Source organism: Arachis ipaensis, chromosome B04, assembly GCF_000816755.2.
Source record: "Arachis ipaensis cultivar K30076 chromosome B04, Araip1.1, whole genome shotgun sequence".
Lineage (NCBI taxonomy): Eukaryota > Viridiplantae > Streptophyta > Magnoliopsida > Fabales > Fabaceae > Arachis > Arachis ipaensis.
Genome location: NC_029788.2, coordinates 116,128,652 through 116,140,238, shown reverse-complemented (window position 1 = coordinate 116,140,238; position 11,587 = coordinate 116,128,652). Strand labels below are relative to the sequence as shown.

General features: G+C 32.8%; 1 protein-coding gene and 1 non-coding gene across 2 annotated transcripts; both read right to left on the bottom strand.

Moving 5' to 3' along the window:
- TRNAG-GCC lies at positions 3,460-3,530 on the bottom strand. Its single transcript has one exon. It is a non-coding gene; the product is annotated as a tRNA-Gly (tRNA).
- Positions 8,259-11,492, bottom strand: LOC107637050 (ABC transporter G family member 9-like). The gene is made up of 4 exons (XM_016340503.2): positions 11,287-11,492; positions 9,841-10,633; positions 9,305-9,633; positions 8,259-9,132 (listed from the first exon to the last, which is right to left on the bottom strand). Exons 1-4 carry the CDS (start codon positions 11,374-11,376, stop codon positions 8,458-8,460), a joined length of 1,887 nt encoding a protein of 628 aa, XP_016195989.2. The 5' UTR covers positions 11,377-11,492; the 3' UTR covers positions 8,259-8,457.

Sequence of the window (11,587 nt, the reverse complement as noted above, 5' to 3'; positions counted from 1 at the left end):
TTATTTTATCCAATCGCGTATGACCACTCATCCATCTCAACATCTTCATCTCTGCCACACTCAACTTATGTTCGTGCTCCCCTTTAGCCGCCAACACTCTGTACCATACAGCATAGCCAATCTTATAGCGGTGCGATAGAATTTACCTTTAAGTTTTAAAGGCACTTTTTTGTCACATATAAAATCAGATGCACTCCGCCATTTTGACCAACCTGCTTGGATCCTATGATTTACATCCTGTTCAATCTCTCCATTATCCTGTATGATGCACCAAGATACTTAAAACTTTTAATTTTTCGTAGGATGTTTTCTCCAATCTTCACCTCTATATTGGGGTTTTCCCTTCTCAGACTGAACTTACATTCCATATATTCCGTCTTGCTATGGCTTATGCGCAGACCATACACTTCTAGAGCTTCTCTCCATAACTCCAACTTCTTATTTAAGTCTTCCCTTGACTCTCCCATAAGGACGATATCATCGGCAAAAAGCATGCACCATGGCACAGGCTCTTGGATGTGCTCTGTGAGTACTTCCAAGACTAATGTGAAAAGGTATGGACTTAAGGATGATCCCTGGTGTAATCCTATACCAATAGAAAATTCCTCTGTCACACCATATTGAGTCTTCACACCATCTTTTCTTCCCTTGTGCATAATCGATCAAGGCTTGGAAGAGTCTTCTGTCCCTCATTAAATAACTCATAGAAGTAGCTCTTCCACCTTTCATTAATCTTCTCCTCTTGAGCCAATACCTCTCCATCCTTATCCTTTATGCACTTAACCTGATCCAAATCTCTCGTTCTTCTTTCCCGGCTCTTTGCGATTCTATATATGCCTTTTTCTCCTTCTTTCGTGCCCAAAGACTGGTAAAGACCCTCATATGCTCTTGTTCTTGCTTCACTTATAGCCACTTTTGTCTCTTTCTTAGCCGCCTTATATTTTTCCCAATTATCTACATTGCGGCATAAAGACCACTCTTTAAAGCATTCCCTTTTTATCTTTATCTTTTCTTGTATACTCGCATTCTACCACCAGGACTCCTTGTCTCTTGGTCCTATTCCTTTAGATTCACCAAAACTTTCTTTTGCTGTTCTTCTAATAACTTCTGCCATCTCCCTCCACATCTCTTCCGCGCTTCCATTCCCATCACACTTTGCCTCTTTTTCTACCCATCTTAGGAAGATTCTTTGTTCCTCACCTTTCATCCGCCACCACCTCGTCCTTGGGTTCTTCGTATGATATCTTTTCCTCAACTTTTGCTCAACGCGAAAATCTATGACGAGCACCCTATGTTGTGTTGTCAAACTCTCTCCCGGGATAATTTTACAGTTAATGCAAAATTTTCGGTCGACTCTCCTCAACAAAAAGAAGTCGATTTGAGAGCTTGTCATGCCACTCTTATAGGTTATAAGATGTTCGTCTCTCTTTTTAAAACATGTATTTGCGATGAGAAGATCAAAGGTTGAGGAAAAGTCCAAAATAGTTTTACCTTCGGCATTGATCACCCCGAAACCATGGCCTCCGTGAATACTCCCATATCCAGTCACTTCTCTCCCAACATGGCCATTTAAATCTCCTCATAAGAAAATCTTATCTCCCAAAGGTATGCCTTGAACCAAACTCTCTAGATCCTCCCAAAACCTTATCTTGTGTTGTTCGTCCGAACCCACTTGCGGTGCATAGGCGCTAATCACATGGAAAGCACCTCCCTCCACCACAAGTTTGATAGAGATGATCCGATCTCCCACCCTCTTGACATCCACTACGTCCTTCTTTCACTGCTTATCCACAATTATTCCAACCCCATTCCTATTCTTCACCTTTCCTGTATACCACAGTTTGAAACCAGAAGTATCCAACTCCCTAGCCTTTGCACCAACCCATTTAGTTTCTTGTAGGCACATAATGTTAATCTTCCTCCTTGTCATGGTGTCCACCACCTCCATGGACTTTCCTGTTAGAGTGCCTATGTTCCATGTCCCAAATCTCAACCTTCTGTCACTTCGACCTTTACCTTTTACTTTGTGAACTAGCTTATTTACCCTCGTCCGTTCACGAAAACGCAAGAACCCTTGCTCATTTAACACTACATCCGGGCACCGATGCAGCGGCTCTTGCTTTGACACCGTACTCGAGTCATACGGCGCGTTGCTTCCGGGCAACGACCTAGCTTTAGCGCAATAATGTCTTTGATTCATGTCATGGGGGTTCGACTATATTTTTATGTTGGTTGCCGAAAACCTAACACAACCCTCCTTCTTTATCCGGACTTGGGACTGGCTATGTACCGCAAGTGTAACATAGGCGGAGTTCGTCAATAAATTAAACCAGTAGAAAAATATATTTATTGTAGGAAGGGGTAAGTAAGCTCTAAAATCTTAAAATTACTCGTTAAAAATTATAAGTCTCTTAATCAAATTGGGTTGGTCTAGTGGTTAATCCACTTAAATAAGTGTTGGGAATTTAAATCTCGCCTTATGTATGTAATAATTTATTAACCAACAAAAAGATAATGTAAAAACCAAAAAAAAAATTATAAGTGTTTTTGTTTTTTAAAGTAATTTCATGAACAAAACTTTTTAAGCATATCTTACATAACATCAATAATAATAAACATAAATGATAAGAAATTAGCGTGGATTAAAATTCTATTTAAAAATTTATTTCTGTCCAAAGAATTGTTAGAAAATTAAATTGGTATCTCCAACACTTATTTTTTAAGCAGATCAATAAATTAATTACTCAATTGATATGTTAGTTACACCTTTGTTTCAGTTATCGCAACATTGTTGCATAACTAGAAGCTGCTTTTTATTTTTTATTTTTTTTAATGAGAAATGAGAGAAATAATTATTAGTACGTACAAAACTTCGTCTCGTTACTTTGCATGTGAATATTTTGCGATTAGTTAATCGATCGGTTGACATTCGATCTTGTCTGCTTATCCCTGTTGTTTTCTGCCAACCAACCAAATTTATTGGCCCAAATTCAGTTAGTGGATTTTGTGTTGGAAGGTGAAGGTCATCGCTAGCTTCTTATAGTTTTTATTTTAGTTTGGTGTGGAAAATATTAGATAGAGTCACTAATATAACGATGACCACGAATGTTATGTTGATGGTGTCTACGATGAAATTACCAACGTACCTCACCTCACCATATGTATCATGTGTCCATGAATTTCCTTAGCTTAATTAATTAATACACTCACTCATATATATCATGGTGCCGTCATCCCAATTACATAAGCTGCTTACCGAAGAAGAGATACACCATTATACATTGGGGATTCATTAGCATTTCATATTTCAGTATCATATATAATACTTTTCACATAAAAGAATAAACATTTTTTATTGGAAAAAAGAGCTCAGATGCACCTGATTTCACCGAGTAGTAGATGAAGCGTGATTGACCAACAACCACAAGTGTGCAGCGTTATCATCACTGCTCTTGTGAATGCACCAGCCGGGAATCGAACCCGGGTCTGTACCGTGGCAGGGTACTATTCTACCACTAGACCACTGGTGCCACATGTTTCTTCTATTCACATATATATTTGATGGCTAACCTTAATAAAAATGAAAAAGGATAATTTTAGTTAAAACGGCTTCATTTCATTTGTCAATCATTTCAGATAGAGGAAGCATAGTTATCATAATAGAACCGGACCGGTCGGTTCGATCGAAAAATCGGTGAATCGATAATCTGATTGGTTCGGTTAGCGTATTGGACTGGATTTGTATTTGAATTGGTCAACAGTGGTTAAATTCGTTGAAAATTGGCCGGTTCGCACTCAGACTGCATTAAATCCGCGCGGGTCCATGGTGCACCTGCGATTAGGGTAGAGACGTGACGAACGAAGCGGCTGCAGTCTGGCGCAGCGTGGGGGGTTATGGTGGAGGCTCGACTAATGAATTTGAAGGATTACCATGTCTTTATAACACGCAGCGAAAGAAAAGAAAGTAATCCTTAAAGATCTATTTTGTGCTTAAACTTTATTCCAATAATAAATGTATAGTAGATCAGATCCAAATACCTAAGTACGCTAGTAAAAATCTTTTTCTCCTTCGATGGTACGAAGGCGCTATGCGTATCCACATCGAGACCAACCTTTGCTGTCAACTCCTTGACTAATGGACATCTGATCTAAATTGAGAAACCTCTTACAACTCTTTGCACGCCATAAAATTCTTCTCCAAGAATCAGGCTCACATACGTTTATGTGTGTAGAGGTAAAGGAATAAAATACTTTATTCTCGTTTCATTCTTATTTTTCCTCTACTCTTGGTGTACATATATATAGTATGAGATTTGTTATTGATTTTAAATTTGAATCTCAATTCAAATTTAAATTATATCTTGAAATTCTAAATCTGAAACTTTTAAATTTATGAATCATATCATAACTCAATTTAAAAACAGAATCAGTTAGGATCTCATCCAAATTTAGAAATAGAATAACTAATTATTCTCAAATCTCATTTAATATTCTCAATTATCATACTATTATTATATTCTTGGTGCTAGCAAAGAATATAATAATATTCCATTTGAATTAATATAATTATTTATTTGATCAAATCAAAATAATAATTAAATAATTCTATAGTAAAGATTAGAACACTCGTTAGTGTGTGACCCCATAGGTTCAATACTAAGCGAGTAGTAAATTAGTCATACTAGATTTACTAATCAAGGTTGGCGTCTAGCAACACTCCTCAACGACCCGATAGTATGAAGTAATATATTTTTACTAAGAACTTTAGAAGAACAAAGTATAATTCCTTTCATCTTTCCAACTCTTGGTTAACTCTTAGAGTATAGTTTAATTGTCAAACTCTAACTTGTTACCATTATTATAATGAACTGTGAATGACCTAAGAAACTCATTTCTTTATTCATTCAATCTCCTTGGCCAAGGTTTTATTCATCTCAGTCATTATAATCATAGAGCTCAAACTCTTTACTGAGAGTTGACGGATTCCTTATTGACTAATCATTAATTCTACAAGTATTTAAATTATACCCAATATCCATTCAACTAGCACCTTAGGGTATTAGATGTCTGGAATCAAAGTATAATAAATACATTGTTAATTACTATGACAGTCGCAGGTCAAAGGAAACTCTATTACTATGTTCATCTTGAGAATATCCTATTGACAAATATACGGTAATTATAACCATTAGAAATTCTCAAAGTGAGTCAGTTCAATGGTCATATCTCTATATGCACCATCTATATATATAATTTAATAAATGAGATCTATTAATCTTCATCAAATGAAAACCATTATATATATATTGATCTTTCCGAATTATTAATGTCCTTTTTAATAATCCTATGACCAAGAATAATTTAGATTAAATTATAAAATATTTATCTCTCAATATTTTGATCACTATCACAATGATAAATCTCTAAATTTAATCAAGGATCTTATTATATTAACATTTTAATATAATAACAATAACAAATTATTTGACACATGATTGATTGGATTGTGGTCATACTCCTTATTCCCAACAATTGACATAGATACTAAAACAAGTAATAACACATAATATACAAACATATTGATATTGATTGTGTTCTCTTTTATTTTCTCTTGTTCATTTAAATTGAGAAAGTATTTTGTACTAGTGACTAATTTATTATCTGTTTTTATACCATAAATTATATCTAAGAATTGATATTTGATTGTCATTAATATATTTTTTGAAAACATGTATTTAACTTTTAATTTTAATTTTATTTTTATAATTTTATATTTTTATTTAATTATGACCGGGTCAACCGGATAAATTAGTGACCTATCGGTTGAACCAATGACTCAGTGACCCAGTCGTATGACCGGGTTAATTACCGGTTCGGTTCTGATAACTATGAGAGGAAGTATATATTTGAAGAGAATCCAATTATTTGGACACCGGATTCGATGGTCCCAGAACCGTTTGGACCATTAAGGGTGTGTTTGTGAAATTGGAGAGGATAAAAGTAGTTTCAATGCTTTGAACGCTGTTCTTTGATGTTTGGCAACTTTTCTTCTGAACGCCAACGTGATTCTGCATCCCAAAAGCTCGTTCACTAGAAGTAAGAAATTATAGCTTCTGCGTTTATTCAACGTACGTTTTTTTTGGTGACTTTACTCAACGTACGTTTAGGTTTGTTGCTAGTTATTATTGGTTTTTCCATAATTTTTTTTAAATAAATACTGAGAATATTAAAACAATTATTATAATTTTTGTGCACTGAAAAAAATACTAAAAAATATAAAAAAAGATTAAATATACTTAAAAAAATAATATTATAATTTAATATTATATTTTTTTAGTAATTAATTAATTATTTATCTAGAAGTAATTTTAACTAATATTATCCAAACAATATTTATTTTATTAAAATCAATTTTAGTAAAAATTACCAAACATAAATCATGTTAACACAAACTCACTTCTACCCAAAATTAATTTTACAAAATCACTTCTATTCAAACTCCAGTTTGCCCAACGTAAATCCAAACACGCAGTCCAACATGTTTTTTAAGTTTTTCAATAACTGTTAAATAGTCCATTTTTAATTTTAATTACAAATTAACCCCATATATTTTATTTAATCATAAAAATTATTTTTTATTTTATAAATTATTATTTTATTATTCATCTATCTGTTTATTAATAATAAAAAATTAAAACAATAACAAATTAGATCTTTTATTAATCGTAATAAATATTTTGCAATTTTAATCGATTATAATTTTATCATTGATCCGTTACATACCTATTGGATTGGAAAAATCGTGTTTGTTAGAAATTCAATTGCACAAATCAATCGATTCAATCAATTGGAATTGATACACAATTGATTGAATTTTGCAAGGCATGTGGAATTTTTCTTATTCAATAGATTGGTCATATTACCCAATCGATTTAAGTCTTCAAAGCAACATAGATCTTCACAATTCAATCGATTGGTTGTGTTACTCAATCGATTAAATTGTGCAATGCGTTATATGTTAAGCCTCTCTAATTTTTTCTGCTCGTGATTATAAATTATTATTTATTATTTATCTATCTTATCTTTAAAATTCTATCTTCAATTTTTAAGTTTTTATTTTGATTTAGATACTCTAATCTTATCTTTTCTTTAATATTAAGATTATAAATTGGTGAATAATCTATCAACAATTACTCAATCCTACCATTAGAATCGTTTATCAATTTTTTCATTGTTTATCAATTTTTTCATTGTTTTTGTTTATTATTTATCCATCTCTTTAATATCCAATATTTGTTCATCATTAATTGATAATTACGGTTGGCAAAAGAGATCCAATCGATTTTTTTACGGTAGTGTTTAGAAAACAATCCATTGTTTTGATTACAAAATCAAGATTAGTCTTTAATTTTGTAATTCTTTGTTTTGATTCTTTATTCATGCAATTGATTGTATAATGAAAAAATATTTTTTTTATCTTTTAGTAATGGATTTTTTTCTGAAATAAAATAAAAAAATTATTATTTTTCAAAACCCAATTTTTCAACTTTAATTTTTCAAATACAAATTTTTTTATGTAGAACAAGCAAACTTCACTTCAAATTCTAAAAAAATAGCTAACTCAAATTATTAATCTTTAGAATAGACAATGGCAACCATTATAGGAGTACACAAGAGTACACATGAATAAGTCTTATTTTTATTGGAAAAATAATGTTTTTTTATTTATAATGAAAAAAATTCTTGTGAAATACGGTTTATTCCCTTGTATCTATGTATTTCTCAAGTTGCTTTGAATAAAGAAACCCCACATGCCGTGATCTAATTTATTATTGTTTTAATTTTTTATTTTTTATTTTTTATTTTATTTTTACCAAAGATAAGAGACTCGAACCCGCAACCTCTTAATTGAGTATGAGGAGACTATGCCATTTGAGCTATTACTCATTGGCTGTTTTAGTTTTTTATTATTAATAAACATGATAGATGAATGATAAAATAATAATTTATAAAATAAAAAATAAATTTTATAATTAAATAAGAACTATTTAGTAGTTATTAAAAAATTTAAAAAATATGTTTTGTTATGAGACCATTTAATAGTCCAAACGTTCTAGGACCATCAAATCCAGCGCCATTTCTTTATTACTTAGAAGTGTTTGTTATCCATTTGAATGTTTAGTATAGAAGTTATATTATACCTTTCTTCTTTTGTGCCTCTATATCCATGAACGGGATGAAAAAGGTTACAAATATAATTATGTAATTAAATAATATTAAATTATATCAAAATAAGAAAAAGTAAAAAAAATCAAAACTCTGATTCTAATCATTTTTAGAAGAGAATATGTGACTAATATAATGCCAGCTAGCATAATCTTTAAATTTGAAAAGAAATATATGTAAAATTTTATAAGAAATTAAAATAAAAAATGTAATTAGATAGAAAATCACTAGTTAAGCCTTGCTCTTTGTCACTCCAATCCTCAATAGCGCAATATAAGCCACAATTCTATAACCTATAAGCATTATAACTAGAGCCAATGCAGCCATGGCTTGCTCTTTCATATCAAGCACCATTTGTGTCCTTATCATAGGAAATTCTGCAACTGAACACTCACCATTATTGTTAGAGCATGGGTATGTCTCACTAGATTTATACTGAGATCCTATCAATAGCAGGTATGTGTAGTAACTTGGGGAAATATACTTCAACCATGCTATAAATTTTGGTAAATGTTGAACAAAGTATCCAGCTGAAAGCATGAAAATTAGCATGATTATTGCAGCCAATGTGGTCACAGATTTCATATCCATCACAATGGCGCCGATGGCAAGGCCGACCCCTTGTGCGACTAACACGTGGAGTAAGACGGTAGATAGCGTGCACAAGAAGTTAACTGCATTCACTTTCAGACCTGTCATCCAATAGGTTATGATGAGGTATGCAGTTGGAAGGACAAGCTCAATTGGAAGATCCGCCACCGACTTTGCCATTAAGTATGAGGAGAGTCTGTACATAGCAGAGGATCTTTCTTTCTCCAACATTGGTCTTTCTTGGGGAAAGGTGAATATTGCTCGGTAGAGAGGGAAGGCGAACCAGAAGTTAATCATGTTGTATAAAAGTCCAAGCTGCAAGTTTATTTAGAAGAGTTGAATTATATTTCTAACATTTTCCAATTGCAAGTCTAATTAAGCAACACATCATCTTGCAATTTGGAGTGCTAATCAAATTATCATTACTACAAATTGGTGTGTAGCTTGAAAAATTTTAAAACACTGATAAAATTATTAGTATTATTACCTGATCCTGCAAGTGGGAAATATCAGACTTGTACCAAACTAGCCCCGTAATAATGGCAGCCGCAATAACTTCAAAAATTAGAATGCAAGAGAATGATTGATGTCTTCTCTCTTTGACATCTCTTCTTAGCAGCAGAAAGAATTGCTGCCACCAGCTGGTAGGCCAACTCCCAAAGCTTTTTTCATCTTCAAATCTACCTTCATTTTTATCAAAGTCACACTTTTCATGAAACATTGGTTCTATTGTGTCACTAAAGTGTTCCTTGTAGGAAGAAATCAGTTTCTTCTTGTTTAAGGTATGGTCCTCATTCGGTTGACCGGTGTAAATACCTGCAAATATTTGCTCCTCTTATAATGAAAGTCTCAAGCTTATCAATGGGTTAACAAAAGATAAAAAGTGAAATCCAGAAAGTTCTTTTTAACCCCAAAATATACTTGTTGACTATGATGATCATAATTTGTGGCAAAACATACTAGTCAAGTTTAAAATGCTGTTTATAGAAATAATCAAAATTAACAAAAGATCATGTAGCATACCGTTTGCAAGATCAAGTAGGAAGTCAGAAGGATTCATGTCCATAGAAGGAGCATAGTCAATGCTTGAGAAGTATTTAACAGCTTCTGAACCCATTCCAAAATACATAAGGTTCCCTTCTGATAAGAGTAAGACCTTGTGAAACAAGTAGTATATCCTACTAGAAGGTTGGTGTATTGTCATCACAATAGTTTTCTCTCCATCACTTGCTAGCTCAGACAAAGTTGATACAATTTTTTGCGCCGTCGTCGAATCTAAGCCAGAGGTTGGTTCATCCAAAAGCAACAAGCTTGGATTTATTAACATTTCTTGCCCAATACTAACCCTTTTCCTCTCCCCCCCAGAAACCCCTCTCAAACATGGCCCTCCAATCATGCTATCTTTGCACTCAGTTAAGCCTAGTTGATCTATCACAATTTTTGCTTGCATTATTTTTTCTTCTTTGGTGAACCTACTACTTGGCAATCTAAGAAGCGCGGTGAAGATTAGAGTCTCAGTGACAGTGAGATGAGGATACAGAACATCATCTTGAGTAACAAAGCCGGTAAGACGCTTCATTGCATTCGAGAAAGTTTTGCCATTGTAAGTTATGTTTCCGGAGAGTTTTCCTCCAAGTCTGCCTCCTAATGCTGTTAGGAGAGTTGTTTTGCCGCTCCCGGATGGGCCTAACATGGCTAGAATTTCACCTGGTTGAACAATGCCTGAAACACCTTTCAGTATTGTTTTTCCTTCCACCTTTGTGTTCTCTATGAATCTCTCTTTCTCTGGCTTAGTTTTATAAACAACATCATAGAACTACAATAACAATAAAACAAAATTCAGCATCACTCCATTTAATCCGTCCATAGTTTCCATCACTACTCTCTCGTTTTCTTGTCCTTTGATGAGTATAGATATGCATAATTCACACAATCAGGAAATTAAGCAGATATAATGCATATTCCTTAACCATCTTGTAAAGTGTAACTCTTTGATTTGTATAGTTTACAAGTTGTTAGGCTACTAGATAAATCATCAAAATTAAACACACCAAAAAGAGAAAAGAATATATAAAAGAAAGCATACAGTATTCACTTATTTTAATAACATTCACTTATTTTGTTCCATTTTATCAGAATATTCTACATAAATAACAGAAGCAGAAAAAATTTTATATACTACAACATTCACTTATTTTACATAATTAAAAATTGCTGAACAACCAAAGGAAAAGAGAAAAACTGCAAACTAAAAAATTTCATCATTTCACCATAAAAAGGAGATGGTGATGATGATATTTGGTAGGAATTTGTGGAGACATAGAACATGCATGAAAGAGAAAACTGATGATTTTCCAGAAGAGAAACAGAGAAAAATAAAAGCAGGGTGGAAAGAAAGTTGGTTTCAGGGATTAAAAAAACAGGATTAATTAATAAAATATTATGTTTAATTTGACTTAATCACAATACCTTGAGAAGTACAGGGAGATTTGCATGGTGAGTAGCTTCAGTCTCTATATCTAACTGGAGATCCATGCTCTTAGCAACCCTCAGAGTCATTGACTTAACATTGAATTTCCCCACATATAAGAATCATGCACTGTGATTAAAAAAAAAAAGAACCAAGAGATAAAATGAAGAATGGGTTTTGTGTGTATTAATTAGCTGTGTCTGGAATGATACAATGTACCTATTTGTGCTAAACAAATTATAAAGTAATTAAAGTAATAAATTATAAACGGACCCAGATGCCATAACAAGCAAATTACCT

Coding starts and splice junctions, on each gene's coding strand:
- LOC107637050 (XM_016340503.2), bottom strand. CDS start 11,376: ATGACTCTGAGGGTTGCTAAGAGCATGGATCTCCAGTTAGATATAGAG. Junction 9,634..9,840: donor CCTACTTGATCTTGCAAACG/GTATGCTACATG, acceptor AAATATTTGCAG/GTATTTACACCGGTCAACCG. Junction 9,133..9,304: donor TTTCCCACTTGCAGGATCAG/GTAATAATACTA, acceptor ATAAACTTGCAG/CTTGGACTTTTATACAACAT.